The 20,282-nt window shown below is 51.4% G+C and overlaps 1 protein-coding gene across 1 annotated transcript in view; it reads left to right on the forward strand.

The window, feature by feature from the left end:
• The first annotated feature begins 983 nt into the window (after positions 1-983).
• The window catches only part of Smyd2 (SET and MYND domain containing 2), a 42,307-nt gene continuing 23,008 nt past the window's right edge, over positions 984-20,282 (forward strand). The window contains exons 1-2 of the mRNA XM_048439469.3: positions 984-1,178; positions 14,543-14,606. Coding sequence (XP_048295426.2) covers positions 1,006-1,178; positions 14,543-14,606 — 237 coding nt within the window. The 5' untranslated portion in view covers positions 984-1,005. The remainder of the gene's footprint in view (positions 1,179-14,542; positions 14,607-20,282) is intronic.

A 20,282-nucleotide genomic window follows, 5' to 3' on the forward strand; every position in this document is an offset into this window, starting at 1 on the left:
GTGCATGCTCACACACATAAGAAACAAATTATAACATAATAGTGAAAAAATAAAATGTCCTGCTCTTGGAGGAAGGCTTATTCATTTTATCATTAAAGAAATTTTATTCATGCGCCACACATTCCCGATTTTATGATTTACCCTGTGAGCTCGCACTGTATCTCTGCAAAGTTGATTAACCTGTTGTGGGGAGGCAGGAAAGTTGCAGGGCTGGAGCTTAATGACAGTTTTACCTGGGCTCTCTTCAGTTCCTTTGAAAGCCACCCCTTGCCTACCCCGTGTCTACCCCGTGTCTAACCTAACATCTTTGTGAGTAACAGGTAAAACCTTTATAACAGTTATCAGCTCACTAGGTCACACCAACCCTAACGCTAAGAATACAATCAGGCTGCTTCCAAGGCCTACAGTGAGTGAGGTTGCCTCTAATCTATAGCCAGCTTACCCGATGGTTCCACGGATGTATTTTTGGTCTTGATTTATGACTTTCCTTGTTGTGTTATTACGGAGTTTAACAAACTGTTACAACCTTGGAAGCCAGAATTTGGGGTAACCCAAACCTGGCCACAGTCTCTCATACTGGCTCCAGAATGAACTTGCTCTAGTCCCCTGGGAAGTGAGAACAGTGCTTTTTGCACGTACAGCTCAACGCAAACCACATTCATTCACCTCCCGCTGAAGCAGCCTGGATCTTAAAGCGGCGAGCACAGTCAGCTGGCACAGCGGGTGGCGACCTGGACGGCGTCGGACTCGTGTCCCCACCGAGCAGTCGCCTGGGTTCAGCCTGGTGGGTGCACGCGGATTCCCGCCGGCGCGCGCCCTGCGCACCCACGCCCAGCCCTCCCTCCCGCCTGCGGCTCCGGGGCGCGGCCAGGGCTCAGCACCCGCCCCGTGCGAGCCGAGCGCCCAAGTTCCTTGAAGGCCGGCGGTGGCCGCAGAGCCGCCCTCACTCCCTCCCTCCCTCGGTGACGCGCGTGCCCCGCAGCGCGCAGCCGCAGCGCCGCCAGCATGCGCGCCGAGGCCCGCGGCGGCCTGGAGCGCTTCTGCAGCGCGGGCAAGGGTCGGGGGCTCCGCGCGCTGCGACCCTTCCACGTGGGCGACCTCCTCTTCTCCTGCCCGGCCTACGCCTGCGTGCTCACCGTGGGCGAGCGGGGCCACCACTGCGAGTGCTGCTTCGCCAGGTACGCTGCGGGGACCGTGCGGGAGGGAGGGGCCACGCGGGGCCACGTGCGCCGCACTCCGCACAGCCACGGCCTGCCCCCCGCCCCACGCGTGTCTGCTTTGACTCAGGCTTCCTGTCTGGGCCAGGCGGTTCCGAGATGGGCGGTTCCCCCACCCACGAGGAGTGATGACTCAATCAGCCAGGGACCCTTCCGGTCCGGTCTGTCACTCTTTAGGAGGGAAGGTGTGGGACTCGCTCATGAGACTGCACTCCTTGGGTAGGAGTGAGGGGGGGGGGGGACACGGTTACTGGGAGGATATTTGATTGTAGTTCATCATATATGACCTGTGTGTGTAGAAGCTGTAGCCATATCCGTATGCTATCCCTTGAGGTGGCTTTGATGCAGAAAGGTGCGTGGGGATCCCCCATCCCGCTCTGTCCCTTCATTTTACAAAACACACTTTATCTTAAAGGGAAGAGATTATTTTACAGTTGGGAAACTAAAACCGGGAGAAGAAGGGTGGCTGTGTATACACCAGGCACTAATTAGGGGCTGAAACCTGGCCTGGTACAGGGCTACCACTTCCATCCACTTCCCGTGCTCCCCGAGTTTGCTGAGGTAGGAGGTCTGGCTTTGGAGTTCAGCCTGTCCCGGACCCTCCAGGGAAGCCTGAGGAAGGGACCCTGCCTTACTTGCTTTGAAGGTCAATGCCTTTCTTCATCTTTGGAATGGAGATGCTGGGTTAGATTAAGCTAACCTGAGGTTCTGCTGGGACCACTTGAGGGCTGGTCTGAGTCCAGCCCTCAACGCAGCCCTCAGCCTACCAGACCCGTGTGCCTCATTCTACAGTAAGACAACAAAAGAATGGGCAGAGGCAGAATATTAGAGTAATATCGGCCCGGACTCCCTGCCAGAACTGTCTTCCGCTTGGGGGGACCTGGAAAGGAACTAGACGCAGAACCGTGCCGTGGGCAGCGGAAGGGCTGTATGTGATGTGCCTCTTTGAATTGGTGAGCCAAGAGCTAAAGGGTCATGGCACCACTTTGCGACGTTTGAGTGAAGTGAGCATTGGGTTTTCCCAAAGTTAAAACGGCTGCTGCGACTGGTCCCTTGATCTTCTGAGCCTCGCTGTGGCTGGGAGTCTGCTGCAGTGTGGGTGTCTGCAGTACGGGAGCAAAGCGGGTCACCCTGCGCAGAAGGGGCCTCCTTCAGGGGTCCTGGTGCTCGCTGGAAGCCACAGTGCGCAGTGAGATGGTGTGGGCCTTGCCGACTGCATAGTAGGGACTCATGGTGCCTGCCAGTTCTCTCCTGAAATGAAATACCTGCTCTGACAGCTGGGACTGCTTCTCCTCTGCTGGGAGTGTCCTGATTGTGCACACAGGCACACCCGCCTCCGAGAGTACCTCCCGAGTCCTGCCGCTTGTGGAAAAGTTTGTGCTCTCTCTGCTTTATTTTTCTGATTGACAATTGTTAATGTCACTAGTTGCTGCCCTAGTTCCCTCCCCTGGGTGCCCCCATGCAGACACACTCTTCCACAATGTTTGGCTTATGTAAATTTCAGTCAGCAGCCAGAGTCCTTGGAAATCAACTACAATTTTATGCAAGAGATAAAACTCAGGAGACCCTTGCATCTAGAGAAATCTCTGTAGTTCATCCGATGATTGCTATTAAATTGGATTAGATTTGCCCGATCGTTCTTCTAGAGTACATAATTTGATCTCCTGTTGGTGTATGACTGAGGCCTAACTTGTTTATATTATTAAACCCATACATGCCTCTGTGGAGTCCTAGGAGTAGGAGCAGTCCCCAAATGGGGGAGCATGGAGGTCCATGTGCCACACTCAGAGGAGAGCTACACCCCCTACCCCATCCCCACCCCATCCCCGCCCCTGTGCTGAAGAGTAGTGGGAATATTACTGCAGTTCAGTGAGCCACCTCCACTGCGGAATTGAGCTCACTTGCAGGAAAAACATAATTTCTTCAGAGTGTGACCAAGAAATAGTCATATTTGTTTTTCTTTTTGCGCTCTACAAAATTGGATTCTTAGTGCGGGGCGGGGATGTTTTTCCCCCCTGAGAGTTTTAAATTAGTATCATGGTTTTCTCAGCTTGGTAGGTGACATCAGGAAGAAGCAGATCTTGCCTCAGCTGCTGGGAGGCAACTCCTAAAAACATAAAAGCTTCCAGGCAAAAGCCATTCCACTTGACACACATACATACACACACACACACACACACAGACACACATATGCACGCATGCACACACGCATGCACATGCGTATGCACACACACACACGCAAGCATGCATGCACACACCTTTATGTTTGTGTACATGCTTTGGTCACTAGTTAACTTTCTGCCAGGCTCTTAAAGGAGACACACATACACACACGTGTATGTACCTTCTTCTGACTCTTGGTTTAATTGGCTTCAGAAGGAAAGGCACAGCTGCAGCCAGGTATTGACTACCTATATATACTAGGATATACTAGAATATTTATTCAGCCTCTGGGGACAGAGGTCTCTCTCTCTCTCTCCCTCCCCCCCCCCCCCCCTTGATCTTTGTTCTCTTGCTCCTGGGACACCACATGACGAGGACGGTGTCTGTTCTGAGCGTGTGGGAGAGCCCGAAGGCCCTCTTGACCCTAGCTGTAGAGTTGTACATACTTCATCTGGCTCACACAGACGGCCTGCTTCAAGCACTGAGGTGATGAAAGTGTCCTGTCCTGAGTAGTTAGACTTTTGCCCTCCTGTCCCCTGTCTATTTCCTGGCAGTGTCCATTTGGCTTCTGCTGTTGCCTAACCTGGAATAACAGGCTTTAGTAGACTTAATTCCATTACGGACTGTGAAATCCTGGTGCTGTTTCTTAAAGTTCCCTGAACTGGATCCTGCCTCGAACTGCGGCACTGGAGGATGGTATGGTGCTCCATGCTGTTCTGACGCCAGCTACTCAAACCGTTCTCTGAGAACACGAGAAAGTGCGACTTTAGACGGTCTAAAGTCATCGCAGTTTCTAGATAGGAAATTGTGCATATGCACTAATGTGGATTTGGCCTCGTCTGTGAAGTCCATGTTTATTGAATAAGTAGTCAGAGGAAGACACGCTGGCAAACGTGTCCTCTAAAAGTGACACTCGGGTGGTGTGACCCGGGCCTGGGGTCCCAGCTGCTTGGGAGGCCAAGGCAGAAGGATGTCAGTTACAAGCAAGCTCAAGGCTAGCGGGGAGAAGACTGAGAATTCAGCCCCCTGGGGACGCTGCTCAGGGGTGGGATGTGTGTGCGGAGCCCCAGCACGGGGTGGGGTCAGGAGTTGTCCATTTGTATATCAGGTGAGGAGTTCTCGCTCACCACTGCCCTTCTTTTTAGAGCCAGCCAAGCAGGGACTTGGCTCTAGAGAGAATGGGTTTGGATTCTGGCTGCCTCTCTTCCCTGGCTGCTGTCTGTGGGCAGGGGGTGCTCATCCTCTGAGCCACTGGGTTCCTCTGCCTGTAAACTTAGCCTTTAAATACCCGTCCTGCTGAGCTAGTGGGAGGTGAGAGTGACCGAGTCCCTTGACTTGTGTATAAGTTAACTGCCATGCATTACATTATACGATAATGTAAGGGACGCACTTTGCAAGGTTAGACCCTGGGATGTGGTGCGGACTCCAGTCACTGTTCCAAGACTAAAACCAACCTGTCTCTTGGGCGAGTTTTCCCTGTTTCCTCCAAACCCAGTATTGTCAACACTACACCCACATAGGCAGGGCTCCTTCAGAAAGTAGCTTACAACTCCAGAGTGCTCAGACACCTTATTCTTGTAGCATGAGATTAAGCAAATGTTTAAGAGGAATGAGAGAAAACAGAATCTTCCACCTAATAAGGCCATCAGGACTCCCATTTCCTCCTTCTGTCATGATTCTTCCAGAAATTGCTGTTAGAGTCAAAGCCTTATCCTTCTTTAGATAGTGGGTTTGTGTGTGTGTGTGTGTGTGATTCTGTGTGCGTGTGTACACACACGCACATGCGTGTGCTCACATCAGCTCTGAATCAGCTGAATCTTCCTGTTCTCCTTCACTCTTCCCTTGCTAGGTAACCACCTAGAACTCAAAATAGGGGCAAATGCCCAAGAAAGTGTCTACTGTATTTCACAGGTGTCTCCCCCAGGTGCCAGGTAAGCAGACCACTGAGCTGTGTCCCCAGTCCTTTTCCTAACTTCCTGTGTTTTCCTTCGTCTGAGACAGGCCTCTCTATGTAGCCTTGCTGTCCTGGAACTCGCAAAGATCTGCCTGCCTCTGCTGTGTCAAAGGCTGGTGTTCTGATGTGCAGCCCTAATTTTTTTACAAAAACATTTTTCCTAGGTTGCCCAGGCTGGCTCTGAACTCACTCTGTAATCTAGGTAGCCCTCAGACTCTCAGTCCTGCCTCCTGAGCAGCTGGAATTGCAGGCCTGAGCCACCATACTTAATGCAGTTCTGAAACTGCATTAACATCAGTTGGCTCGGCCGTCTTCCCTCTGTGTCTCACGCCGATGAGGATGCTTCAATTCTGACCAAGAGCCACATACACGCCTCCGTGTGGGCATTACTGCATGCGATGCTATACGGGAAGTCACATGGGTCACTTCTGTCTCTGCCTTCGCACCCATGCAGTCTGGCAGGATTTGTGAATAACCTGCTTCCCTTTTGGTTGATTTCCAGAACCCCTCTCTGTCCAGGTTGCATGGGTGAGGCTTGGAGATGGGATTTCTTGTGGGACTTTAAAGCCGTGAAGTTTCTGGGTGGCATTTGTAGGAGAAGTAGGTTCCCACTTCCTGTCGAACATTCTTTTAGAATGAGCTTTTAAAAAAGTCTGCAGTTCCACTGTAAAGACCCAGGCTCAGGGCTGCAGCTTAAATCTGGCCTTCAGAAAACTCAGGATTGGTGAGAACTAACTCTGTTTTAGGGCTCAAAGTAGGGGGCAAATGCCCAAGAAAGTGTCTACTGTGTTTCAGCGTTTTAGACTCTCTCCTTTGTGCTGGGGCTAATCATCTCTTTCTTCCTGTTACTATTAAAAGGAAAAATAATCACCCTTTTGGACCGACTTTCTTCTTGCCTCCCCCAAGCACCTAGGGTGGATTCTGCATGGAGGTGACCACAGCCCCTGGTCCAGGCTCTCTTTCATCTGTTGCACAAGGCCGCTCTAGGTTTTTAAAAGCCCATTCCCTGCTTTGTAGAGCCAGCCCCCTCTGGCTCTGGCCAGCTCTTTGAACTGGCCTGTGTGTCCCGATCGTCCCCAGAACTAACCAGACCTGGAACAGGGCACCCAGCTTGTGCCTGGCTGAATTCTGCCCTCACTTTCCTGGGGGAGCCCATCCAGGCCTGAGGTCTGGGGCTGGTGGGAGGCCTTCGTGCCCAGGTCCCTGTTCCCTCTCATACACTTGTCTTGGGAAGCATCACACAGGTCTTTTCCCACCCACATCTGCAGCCCTCACATCTGTGGATTCTGAGAAAATCCGCCGCACTAGTTTAGGGGTGCAGTTCTCAGGCAGGGGAATTGACTGAAGTACCAGCCTTTTCAGGATTGAACCCCCGACCTTGGCCTCATTAGTCTCGGAGCTGTCACAAAGCCCCACACCTCACTTTGGGTCACTTCTGCTGGCTCCCCGCCTGCCACCCTCAGAGGCCGCCTATTCAATTGCAAAGGCGTTCACCGGGACACAATAGAACAGAAAGAAACCCCATCTCTTGGAGACTGCTCTGAAGGACCGGAATATGCATTTTAGCAGGAAAATAATAAGAGGGGGGAGGCTTGGAGGTTCTAGAAACGTTCCAAGGCACACTTGTGCTGAGGATACAGCTGTGTCTCCTCGATTCTTCAATCAGACATTTAAAAATAGTGCTCCAGTCCTCAGGCCAGTGTATGAGCAGAAACCCGGTGACTCTCGGGGGCGAAGGGCGGCTTGCGTTTGTTGCTCAAGCGTGCTAGGTGAGCACTTCTGCGGCAGAGTGCATCTGAACATTCCTAAGGGCTTATCCGGGGCAAGTTCACAGAATCTCCAGACCAAATTGAGGGCTTACCATAATAACAAGGGCTCTTGAGTGTTAGCTAGTAGGTTCTGATTCCCTTCATTGGTACCCAGAGGGCAGGAGTAGCTGTCAAGGAGAGGGAAGGATGCCCTCAGGAGAACTGCATTTCACACCAAGGCTTGCAAGCCAGTCCCAAGGTGCCTACCAGGGTACTAGTGAAGAGGATTTTATACCCTAGCACTTGGCAGAAGTTACTAAAATCTGTGGCAAACATGGAATGTTCTGGAGCTGGAGGGATGCCTCAGTGGTTAAGAGTGCTTTTGGCTCTTCCAGAAGACTCCAGTTCAGATCCCAGCACCCACGTTAGTTAACTCACAACTGCCTGTAACTCCAGCTCCAGGGATCTGACGCCTTCTGGCCTCTTTGGGCACCCTCACGCTTGTGCACGTACAAGCACACATGCATACACACATGCACACAGCACACACTGCACATGTGGATGTAAAGGACCTTTCATAGATGTGGGCCCTGGCTCCTATTCTGCTGATGGCTCCTGTGGTGGCGTTCCTGTAGGACATCCTTCCTGCAAGCCTGGACAGCCGTGCCTGTCGCTCCACCAATCTGCAGTGCACGGCTGCTGCTGCTCACAGTGACAACCTCAAATGTCCTTCCAGCCTCAGAGGTCGGGGACTTCAGTTATGAGCCCCTGTGTTCTGGAGAGTGTAAACTATGACTCTTTTTTTACCGTCTGTTAAAGTATTTGTGTCTCCAAAGCACTCACTGGGTTTTACATCCCTAGAAAAGACGGGAAAGAACCCCAGATCCCTTGTATTCCAGTAATATCTGCTACGGTCTCAACACACAGCACAACCTGTTATGCCCAAATCCATGGGTCCCCACAAAAGTCAACAAAGGAGACCGAGTCCCGTATATGAAAGCAAAGAGCTTTTATTTTAATCAAGTTTGCAAACTTAGTCTCTCCACATGTCCAACATATTGGAATAACTGGAGAGCCCCAAGTTCAATTAGAATTGGGTTTTTATAGTAGTGAAGGAGGGGATGAGGGGTCCCTGAGGTTCAGGACCCCTGATTGGCTGACATTTGTCTAGGGGTGTCCTGGTGAGGTGCACTGGCAGGTGACCCTATCTACAGCGTTTGGAATGTCAGGCATTTCCTTTGAATGATCTGCTCTTGGGTGGGGGTCAGGTAATCTCAGCTTGTGGTGGTTTCCTGCTACCAGGTATTGCTTCAGAGTAAACTACTGAGTCTTGGGCCTCTTATTTAAATTCATCTATGGCCAGAGTCCCAGGTGATACTGGTTGGAAGTAAAGAACTTCCTTTGGGTGACCTGGCCAGACTTAGATTATCATGGCTGATCCCCACAAACCCTCACCTCAAAGGATATAAAAGACAGTACAGTTCTTTCTAGAGGATTTTTTTTTTTTTAATTTGTGGAGAGACAGAGATTGTGAGTCAGAGGACAGCTTGTGGGAGTTTGCCCATTCCAGCCGGAAGATCTCAGAAGGCCTCTCTACCTTCTCAGTGACAAACCTGCAGTTTTCTGGGCCTCCCAGGAGAAACCCATTTACAGAGAAAGGACCCCTTGTGCTACCCTAGAGTCCTCTTAGTTTCACCTTCTCATAATATCAGACGATGCTTCCACCCTGCCTTACCCCAGAGTGCATCGTTTATCACATTATAAAATGAGTAAAAGGAGAGAGATGGGTCTTAGAAGCCTTTGGGGTTGTAACTTGAGGGCCCCAGCATGCTGTGTGTGGCAAAGGCTAAGACAGCTGGCCGCCCATTCTCCCTCGAGGCACCCATACCCACACTTGGGGACGTCCTGCCTTCTGCATGAGACACCCGTACCCACACTCGGGGACGTCCTGCCTTCTGCATGAGACACCCCTACCCACACTCGGGGACGTCCTGCCTTCTGCATGAGACACCCCTACCCACACTCGGGGACGTCCTGCCTTCTGCACACTTCTTTAAGACACTTCTACTCCCACTCTAGCTGTGTCTGTCTCACTCTCTTCTGAACACCTTTCTCTCATTCCTCATGCTTAAGCCCAGATCTAAATAACTTTAATGAAATCTCCAATTCTACACCGTGAACTGGATAGTCCTCAAATTCTTTTCACCATTGGAAGCCGTGAGCCCTGGTTTGGCCCGAGTTGAGGTCCCTGAAAGCCTAAGGAACTCTTCAGGCTCCTGGGGCAGCCTGCTCTCCACCTGGCACAGCACACAGCACGCTTCCGTTCCAACAGTTTGGAAAACTTAGGATAACAGTTGCTGCCTTGTGCCCTAAATTTTTTTCTGCCTCCCCCAGCGGAGCAGTCAGACTTTTAACAAGCCTCAGAACAAAGCTGGAGCCGAGGGGAAGGCTCATCCTCTCTGGGAAGAAGCCCCCCACTGCGCGTGGGTCCCGACTCACCGGTGCCTCTCGTTACTATGCGATGTGGAGAATATCTTTCACCGTCACACAAAAACCTGCAGGCTGAGTGCTGTCCTGGTCCCCTGACCAGGGTTATAATAGGGCAGGGCCACCGTCCTCCCATCTTTGTTCCTCGCCAACGGGACCACAGGCCTTCTAGTGTGAGCACCCTCGCCGGGAGGGAAGCTAACTTTGGTTCTGATTGTCTTATTTCGTCCTCTGGTGAAGTTGGGCCTCACTGCTGGGCTTTTTGCCTTTTCTCTTTTTCATTTGTCCGGGGCCGCCTCGGTTAGGCGGAGCAGATTTGTCACCGTTAGTTAAAAGTAATTGTTATTGCAACCCCCCTGTACGCCACTGTCAATCTCTTTCATGGTCAAACCCGGTAAGCATCCGTTTCAGCACAGAAAGTCGAGAGTGGCTGGAATCGGATCCTTTTCATGTGGACCAACAGCACCTGCGGCCACCGGCTAACTAGCCGGGCTCATTAATTACATGCCTAACTTGTTGATCTCCGTGGCTCTCGACTTTTAGAAGCAAGAGAAAACCACTGTGTGTCTCCTCCCGTAGAAAACGACAGGAGAGTCTTCCGCGCTCTGTCCCCATCGCTCATAATCAAATACTTGCATTTCCTATGACATTTCATTTCCCCTGTGTGGATAGTCATTTCTTAAGTTCAAAGGGCCTTCCTATTCACAGCAAGTTATCTGTTTGCCCATAAAACAAAGGCTTCAAAAACATCGGTCCTGTAGCTGTGAGTCTGAGTGGGTGTGCTGAACGTATTTCTGTAGCTGATATTACTGTAAAAAAAAATACATAAAAGCACAAACTAGGCTAATGAAAAGGGGCCATCATGATGCTCAGCATTTATGGAATATTTACCATGTTCTAAACAGGGTACTAAAATTTTTGCACGTTTAATTTTCATAGTGAACCTTTGAGGTACCAGCTATATATGAATGTGTTATAGTGGCAGAAACTAAATTCAGAAAGTATTAACTGCTTATGATCTGCAGCCGCCATCCCACAGCCTGCCAGGCCCCGAGAGAAGACAAGGGAGTGCAAGCGAGTGGGGAAAGAGCGGCTTGGACTCATCCCGCATGCACTAGAGAGGCAGAGCAGGGGAAGAAGGCTCAGGTTTTCTTTCTGGAAGCTTGCACCAGCTTCTAGAGTTCTTTCTGTTGTAGTTGGGAAGCCCAGGGCCAACATTCGTCAACCAGACAGCTAAACGCCCTGATCTCTGTTCCCCCGTGGGTGCTGTTTATCCCTAAGAAAAGCTGCATGCGCCACGGAGTTCTTGTCAGTGCGCCCCTCAGTAGGCCGTGTGAATGCAGGTGGGTGCCACAGGTGAAGAATGAGCCTACTGTGCCTGAAGCCGTGGGTTCAGTCTCCAGCACTGGATAAACTGGGGCTGAACTTGTGATCCCAGTCCTTGAGAGGTAGAGGAGGGAGGGTCAGAAGTTCAAGGTCATCCTCAGTTTGTTGCCAGCTGGAGGCCAGGCTGGCTGTGTGAGATGGGGGTGGCTCAGCAGGTAAAGACTTACTGCCAGATCTCATGACCTGAGTTCGCTTTTTGGGACCCGCACAGTGGAAGGAGAGCCAACGCCTGTGAGCTGTCCTTCGACCTCTACGCGTCCATCGTGGCCTGTGTCTGCCTCCCCTAGGAAAGTATTTATAAAATTCACCCAGGACAGACCAGTCACAGAACTGGTGCGTCCCCTGCAGTCAGGGCCAGGGCCGAGGGCCTTGAGAGGTAATTAATGACTGGCTCACGGAACTAGCCTCCTTTATTGAGGACATTCAAACTTTCTGTTTTTCGTTTGGCACATCTTCCCCTGCACCTCTGAGTTTTTCGAAACAGGTTACTTTGCAAGTCAAGCTTTATTTAGCTCTGTGTGTTCTTCAGATGAGGCTTATTTCAGTGTTGGCCTGTTCCTGTGGAGAAGAGAGTCCCTGCGAAGGCTCCTGCCAGTCATCCTCAGGCCCTCACAGCCTCACCTCTGCTCTGTCTTTTTCTCCTGTCAGTCATCCTCAGGCCCTCACAGCCTCACCTCTGCTCTGTCTTTTTCTCCCACGCACATGCACCTGCTGCCATGGTGCAGGTTCTAACTCAGTCAGTTTTGGGTTCAGGCTCAATCATGACTCTTTTTTTCTTCCATGTGTGTCAAAGTTTGTTTTTGTCAACTGGACACCAGCCTAGACATGCCTAAGGAAAGGGAATCGCAATATAGGAACTGCTTCCATCGGATTGTACTGTAGGCAGTCTGCAGGACATTTCCTTCATTGATGGACGGTGCAGCCCACCGGGCAGTGCCGTCCCCGGGCTGGTGTCCTGGAGTACGGTACGAAAGTGAGCCAAAGGCAGTGTCCTCCGTGGTCTCTGTTTCAGATCCTGCCTCTAGTCCTCTGGTCCTCAACCTTGAGTTCCTACCCTTGCCAGACAAACCCTGCGTTCTCACAAATTCCAGCAGCAGAGAATCGACCTACGGCTGGGCTTGCCGCTCCTCTCTGCCACCAAACGTGGAGTCCGGGTCTGGGGCCTTCAGAGGGGCCCCTGGGTGGTTCAGGCTGGAGAATTCACTCCACTAAGTCAGTGGGTTCCTTTCCGAGCCACCGCAGCTTGTGAACATGGTGTGTTTGTATTGATCTGAACGTCAAGACATGTTTCCTCCTGCGTGACTTCCAGTCGGTCCCTGGAGTCAGGCATGGCCTTGCATACTGTAGTAGTCAAGCTTAGTTCTCTGGGATGTTCCTGGGTGACTTTCTCCATGGCGGGGGGGGGGGGGGGGCAAGGGGAGGATATGGTGCCTGGAACAGGGAGACGCAGGGAGATGTTCAGTGTTAAGATGAGCAATCTCTATGAGGAACTGTAAGCCTCTCTGCCGGTGCCAGCTCTTCTGGGGTAGGAGATGATTGGAGGAGGGATGCCAGACACTGCAGCAGTGACCCCAGCAGGAGGATAACAGACACTGCAACAGTGACCCCAGCAGGAGGGATGCCAGACACTGCAGCAGTGACCCCAGCAGGAGGATAACAGACACTGCAGCAGTGACCCCAGCAGGAGGATGGCAGACACTGCAGCAGTGCCCCTAGATACCCACCCCCTCAGCAGCAGGAATGCCCTTGGCATCGGCCTCTCCCTGGTGACAGTTTCACAATGGTTTGTACAGTTTTTGTTCTGACTCATTTTGTAGGCAGAGGCTGCTCATTCATTTCTTGGCCACCCAGACCTGAAATGATTACATAGAAACTATATTAATTACAACACTGCTTATTAGCTCAGGCTTCTTATTAACTAACTCTTACATCTTAAATTATCCCATTCCTATTATATTATATTATATTATACCACAGGGCTCGTGGTTTACCGGTAAGGTTTCCAGGCATCTGTCTCCTTTGGCTACTGCATCGCTACATCTCTGACTCCACCTTCTTTTCTCCTCTGTCTCTTCTCTTAGAATTTCCTCCTTTATTCTGCGCTGCAATAGGCCCAAAGCAGCTTCTTTATTAACCAGTGGTAATAAAACATGTTCACAGCATACAGAGGGGAATCCCACATCATTATCTGATATAGTCACTTCTTAAGATAATTAAGATTTAGAACAAAAGCATTTTTTTTATTAGTGTGTTTATGTGTGGCTGTGTGAGTTTATGTGTATCACATGTATGCAGGTGCCCAGGGAGGTCAGAAGAGAACACCAAATCCTTGGAATTGCAGCATTGCAGGTAGTTGTGCGCTGTCTCAAGTATGTGTTTTGAGAACCAGACCTGGGTTCTCTGCAAGAGCAGTGCATATTCTTAACCACCAAGCCTTCCTCCAGCCCCCAGAGTTAGAATTTTTATAGTATGCGGTTTAACTCAGTAGCTTCACCATTTCTGAAAGACCTTTGGCTACACACACACACACACACACACACACACACACACACAGAGAGAGAGAGAGAGAGAGACTCCTCACATATAGACACACACACACAGAGTAGCTCCTTACTCATAGGCATGTACATACGTGCATATACACAGAATAGCTCCTCACGTATAGATAGATACACACACACATATGTGCGTGTACACACACACAGTAGCTCCTAGACATCAAGAATAGCACTTCCTTGTCCTTTGAGAGAAACAGGAAAGTCACATGCAATGAACAGGCCACGTGGACAGTATATAGAAGAGACAGCAGGGCCATGAATGCTACCTGTACAAGGTACATGTGCGTACCAGCCAGCCGTGTGCTGCGACACGACATTCAAGAACAGATCCCAGTTTGCTGCATGCGTTACTTTTTGCATATAGCTTTGGGTTCATCTTTGTGTCCTGCTCCTGTGTTCCCTGTGCCCTAAGCATAGTGTTTCTTACCAGGTGATGCCAGCTCCGAACTGTGTCCCCACACCCCTTCCTGGGCTGTAACTGCCAGCCCCACACTGTGTCCCCACACCCCTTCCTGGGCTGTAACTGCCAGCCCCACACTGTGTCCCCCACACCCCTTCCTGGGCTGTAACTGCCAGCCCCACACTGTGTCCCCACACCCCTTCCTGGGCTGTAACTGCCAGCCCCACACTGTGTCCCCCACAGCCCTTCACTGGCTGTAACAATGTGAGTTCATTGATTTCTGAAGATTCTTAGTAAGCACCAGAAAACCAGGACCAGCGAGAGTCTGGCATCCCCAGCCTGCTGACTGCAATGGTACAGGCGGTGTTGGGGTTAGGGCCTGGGCTGTGGTCCCCGAGCCGGAGTGTGTTCTGAATCTCTTTGGCCGCCTTGGTGAGCGTTGGTGTGTGTTCTCTTCATTACTGCTCCTCAGGGGCCAATTGTGGTGTGAACCTTCTTGGGAAAGGTGCCCTGGTGGGGAGTCAGATAAGGTGAGCCTTGGCTGTGACAGATGGCCCTTGTGTCAGTCCGACCATGTGTGCGGCTCTGTGTCTCCTCTCACTGCTATGATGCCCTTGTCTGTTTTCCAGGAAAGAGGGACTGTCGAAATGCGGACGATGCAAGCAGGCGTTTTACTGCGATGCGGAATGTCAGGTAGGTGCGGGCTTAGCTGGAGGGAGGCCTCTTCTCCGGAAGTTGGTACTTGGGTGTCATCTTCTTCATTAGCGTCCTGCCCCACAGCTCCCCACTCGTTCGGAGTGTGTGCATGCATCTCCCAGAAGTGACCAGCCCCGTGTCAGGCAGAAGTGTGACGTGGAAGAGGTGGGAAAGACTGCCGGGTTAGCTGGGGATCACACCAAGGGCAACAGTTCACACCAAGGACGTCATCCGCTAATTTTGGGAGATGTGGAGAACTGAGAAGTAGGAAGCTGCCTTCGTGGCCTGCGCGCTGGTTGTCCTGGGTCTCTGATTTTAGGATTCCTATAGCAGCGGGACTCCTCACACTTGGGCTGTCAGGACCCAGCCTAATGGCAGCCAGGCTCAGCCGCGAGCATGGCGGAGCAGAGGGTCGCGACTGCTCAACAGAGCTCGTGCCCTAGCGCCTTTAAAGCAGCCTGGATTGGGGACCGGGGAGGTGAGGAGTGTCGGATAAGTCTTGGGCTGGCTCCTTCAGTGTGGGACTGGGGAGGTGAAGGAGGAGGCTGTTGTGAGACCTCTCAGGGCCCTTCCGAGGGACGGAGAAGGGTGTCCCCTAACCTACAGTAACCATCCGATGCACAGAAGTGTTCTCTGTAGAGCACTGCCAGGTCAGCACAGGGGATGTGTCAGCGCAGGGGATGCGTGCTCTTACTGCACAACCCTGCCTGGGCCCTCGGGTGTGGGATATACGAGGAATTGTGTCTTTTTAAAAATGTGCATGACACATATGCACATTTGTTCTCACGTGTGTAAGTCTGGCTAGCCTGCCTGTCTCTACCTCTCAAGTGCTGAAATTACAGACCGGCAGCCATGCTGACCCAGCCTTTAGCAGGGTCTGGGGCTCGGAACTCCCGTTCTCACACGGGTGAGGCCAGAGCTTTCTCTGTGGAGTCATCTCCGCGGCACTGCAGTGAGAGTTTGTGCATCCTCTTGGTTGGCCTGCACATCCCCCCAGCCTCGCAGCTTTCTTGTCTTTCTCTTCAGGAACCTCTTACCACCTTAGCAAACACTCATCCTGTCGAGGGGATGCGAGGCTTAGGTGATCTGCTCCTCCCTGTCCCGAAGCACCTCTGCAGCTCCACTTATGGTGGCTGTTTTGTTTCTTTTTTCCTGATCACGTCCTTAGAGAACACTGAGCAGCGCGCGTCATTGCTGAGCCCTGTGACAGCTGAACACCAGGGACTCAGCCGCTTGCCAGGGTCGAGCAGCCAGTGGCGCTGATGCTGCGTGGGCTCAGGAGGCCATGCGCTTGTGTCTCCTTCATCAGGCTTCCTGAGGTGGCCAGCCTTAGTGACAGTAAACGTATAAGTCAGCTTTGGTCCAGTTTTGGGGGCCCAGCATTATCTCTAGATGCTCTGACCTCTTCTGGGCTGGATGCTTAGATTGCTGTGGCATTTGGGAGATAGTCAAGGGACTGTGTCTGTATGTGCGACAGACACATCCAGAGAAAGTAGCTCATTCCTTCCAGGTTCTTTTCGAAGCAAGCTTAGCCAGAGGTTTACAGTCCAGATGAAAGGGCAAGAAATAAGGCATGGCCAGGCGGCAGGTCCATAGTTCCCACTTACAGGCTCTCGGAGCCTGGCTTGTCACAGGATGTCTCCGAGTGACACTTTCTTCAAGTGAGGTCACAGTGCCTACAGTCAAGAGCAGGAAGGAGAGGCCTGTGTAAATGGTGGTGCCCTGGGCAAGCGTGTGGCGTTGTTATAAATGATACTAGACGCTAGCAAGGCAGATTTTCTGTAATTCCGATGGGATAGAAGCTTGGCTGTGTAGAGGATAAAGCAAGAGGCTCGTCTTTCTAGCCTCGGAAGATGGATGGCTGCCTTCTGAGATTGCCAGGGCTCTGTCGTTTGCAGCGGCTGAATGGTCAGTGTCAGGGGAGTCACGCTCCTGAGACATTGAGAACAGTTCAGCAGTAGAGAATCTCAGAATGGGTGGCATGCTGCTTTGCCCCCACAACACTTGGGCACACTGACAGAAATGTATTTCCGTAGGTCTCAGAGGTGGCAGTATCTCACCAAACCATCCCGATCTGTGTTGGTGTCCCTGTGGTGCCTGATGCTCTGGTCTTCCTGGTTTGCAGCTCGTTTAGGGCAGGCTCACACTAATTAACATCTGCTCCAGAATGATTGCTCTCCCTGAGAGTTTGCTCAGTGGGCTCCGGCTCCCGCTCCGAAGGCCAGCTGGAGGGTGGCTGTGTCATAGTGAAGTGGTGGGGAGGAGCCCTGGTGTGTGGGGGAGGAGCCCTGAGACTGTTCAGAGGCACTAAGCTCTGATAGCCCCAGTGGAGCCTCCTGGTCCCTCAGCCTGAGGACAGGGTGCTTGGGGACAGCCTCTGCAGCTGCGGTTTCTGTGCTTCAATGGTGTCACGTGACCAAGTATCCTTGTAGGTGGCACCTGTGACGTGGCTTCTGGAGCCTCTTATTTCTAAAGGTGGCAGACTAGATTTTTCTTTCCTTTTTTTGTCTGTCTACTGAAGAAACAGGCTCATGGCCACAGAGGGTTTTCAGGCTTTGGTAATGAAGAACAAAATGACTACGGGGTTGTGTATTATACCAGAATGGCAGGAGGAGTTACGGGGAGTAGATGCCTAGACACAGAGGGCAGTGCCAGGACTGAAGCTCAGGAAGTGTCTGACCCTGGGCTGATAGGACCCTGCCATTGTTGGGGAGGGAGGCCATGCATGGGGCCAGAGTCCTGGGTCCAGTGCTGTGAGCTCACTGTGGTCTCCTACCCAGCCCTGAGCCGCATGCTGTGGTCAGCACTGCTCTCCGTTGGTTCACCATCACCACTAGGAAGAATGGCGCATGGATGGGAGTTCAGTACATCTCTTCTCAGTGGGGAGTGCAGAATCCGCCCCGTGGCCCTCTGACTTCGTGGCTCAGTGCTGCCACGGTCCCTCTGAGTCTTTCCCACTCTTCCTCCTGGAAGTCATGGGGGCAGAGCAGAAGCCCGTGGCATGTTCTGAGCCCCATGGCATGTTCTGAGCCCTATGGCATGTTCTGGCTATTTTGCATGTTAAGTCTCATCTGCACGAGGCAGGTAGACAGCGTGCATTTTGAGCAGTCTATTGGAATAGTGGAAACCCCATGCATCAGAGAAAGAAAAGGGTGCTTCGCAGCAAAAATCTGGATGCCTTATCCAAGAAGACAGACTCATTTGCTCAACAGAAAACTCAATACCATAATCACTTCTGCTTTTCCCTCACTCATAGTACGTGACACAGTTCCTCACTCACAATCAGATGCCTCTGATAGAAGAGAGTGCTCTCAATAAAGGCTGCAAGCAGAGTTTACGGGGATGTCGCTCAGTCGGTAGGGTTCTTGCTGCACACGCATGAGGGTCTGGGTTCCATCCCCAGCACCACGAGAAGCAAGTTGAGTTGATTAATCAGTCATTCGCCTATTCTCCTAGAACTTGGAGGGAGGCAAGAATTCAAGGCCAGCCTTGGCATTGTAGGAGTTCTAGACCAACCTGGGCTACATGAGACTCCGTTTCTTAAAATGAACAAAAATGGGAAGCAAACAAAATGCTCGGAACTAGCTGATACATCTACCAGATTCTATTTCTCCTTTTCTTTTCAAAATTTTTAATTTTTCAGATGTGTATGGGTATTTTGCCCGTGAATATGTCTGTGTCCCATGTTAATGCCTGGCGTCCATGAAGGCCAGAAGTGGGTGTCAGATCCTCTGGAACTGGTTACACACAGTGCCAGCCTCCATGTGGGTGCAAGGAACTGAACCCAGGGCCTCTGAAAGACCATCTGTACTTGGACCCATCTCTTCAGACCCTAATTTTTCAGTTAAAAACAAACAGTGCCATTGGAGCACGTGTCTGTCATTTCCCCTTAATCTGCATCTCCCGCATCACCTTCCAAAAAGAATCTCAAACAAACCAAAGTTGATTTTAAAGTGCATCGTTGTTGTGAGTTCTACATTTCCTGCGTCCTCGATTGTACTTCCTGTTCTAACATAGTCACAAACTACTTGAAGTCAAACACTCTGTCCCCTCCCCTGCTTCCAGTGTCAGCAGCAAGGCCGGCTTAATTACTAACACTAATTAAGAGTGGCCACGGGCCAGGTCTCTTGCTTCTTGTATGCTGTCGCCTGGGATCACCTAAAAGTCCGGGTCTGTGTGAGTGAATGCGACTGTCCAGTTTGAAGGGCCTAAGTGCACCCCACAGGCTCTGGGCCTTGGTTGATTATCACCATTGGAAGGTGTGAAATCACAGACTCAGAGTTCCAGACCTGCTAAGTAAGGGGAGGATCATGTTATTTACAGCCTCGCAGACAGGTGCTTAGGGATTAAGTGGCTGCTTGGCCTCCCGGAGCTGCTACAGAGCACAGTCCGAACAGGGGGTCTCTGAGAGTCCCAGACTGGTAGCCATCCTGCTCCGCATTCCTCCACGGGGCTCCACTGGGTGAGGTTCTCTTCTCTTGGGAGACAGACCCATCATAAAAGTCAGTGTGAGATATTATTTACATGAACATTAATTTTAAATTATTTGAAGAAATATGCTGTATTGATACAATTGAATAATTTTGATAAAGAGTGTTTCTCTTCTTTCTCACGGGCGTTTATACCTGGAAGACACCAAGCGCTGCTCACACTCGAGGAAACCAAGTGTAGAGACCCTGGGGTTTTCAAGACAAGTTTTTGCTGTGTAGCCTTGGCTGGCCTGGAGCTTGTTCTGTAGACCAGGCTGGTCTTGAACTCAGAGATCACCTGCCTCTGCCTCCCTAGTGCTGGGATTAAAGGAGTGTACCACAGGCCTGGTTTGAGATCCTGTCTTAAGCCAGGCTTTTTTTTTTCAAGTTCCTGGAGTTCCAGGGGGCATTTGTCTCTCTGTCCTACCTGCTGGTGTTGCTTGTCCTTAGTCATCACAGGCTTCCTCATCCCTTCCTCTATACCTTGTAGCTACCCAGGCTAGGGAGGAGTTTGCTGGACCCATTCCCTCCTCTGCCTCATCCCTGTGCCCTGCGGTTTAGACTCCAGCTAAAAACAGCTCCTGTGCTCCCGAGGGCGTATCTTATCTTTTCTTCTTCTCCCTGCCCTCAGTTATATCGGGTACGGTGTTACTTAACTCCACCGAGCATCTTGGCACGGAACTTGAGCCCCGAGGATTTGTCAGGTGCTGCAGTAAATCATGGGGATGGATTTTTTTGTCTTTCCCTTGGGGTTCGGTGGAGGAGAGGGACCAGAGGTGGGGGGCAATTACCCAGCAGCTCTCCTGAATGTCTTATGAATACCGAACTTGGGTATAGGACCTGGGGTCTCACCTGTGAACAAAGCAGAGGAGATTCCTTTATTCTAATGGGGGTAGTTATGTCATATGCAGGGAGTCATGAGAAATGAGAGACAGAACTCAAGGGGTGGGAGAGAGAGGAAAGGGCTGTTTGGGGCAGGTGGCTTGAGAAGGCGACCATGGAGGAACACAGAGGTGTGGAGACCAGGGACAGTTGGTGCCGTGTGACAATCTGGGAGCTAGAGCTAGACAGCAAATACTGCAGGGACCTGGGCCTTGGGAGAGGGAGTAGGAAGGATGATGCTATGATGCTATGGCAGCCCAGTCAGGAGAGTGTGGAGGGCCGGGCTGGGAGAGCTCCTGTCCTCACCAACTTGCATGTTGTT

Source organism: Myodes glareolus, chromosome 5 (assembly GCF_982192425.1).
Source record: "Myodes glareolus chromosome 5, mMyoGla1.1, whole genome shotgun sequence".
NCBI lineage: Eukaryota > Metazoa > Chordata > Mammalia > Rodentia > Cricetidae > Myodes > Myodes glareolus.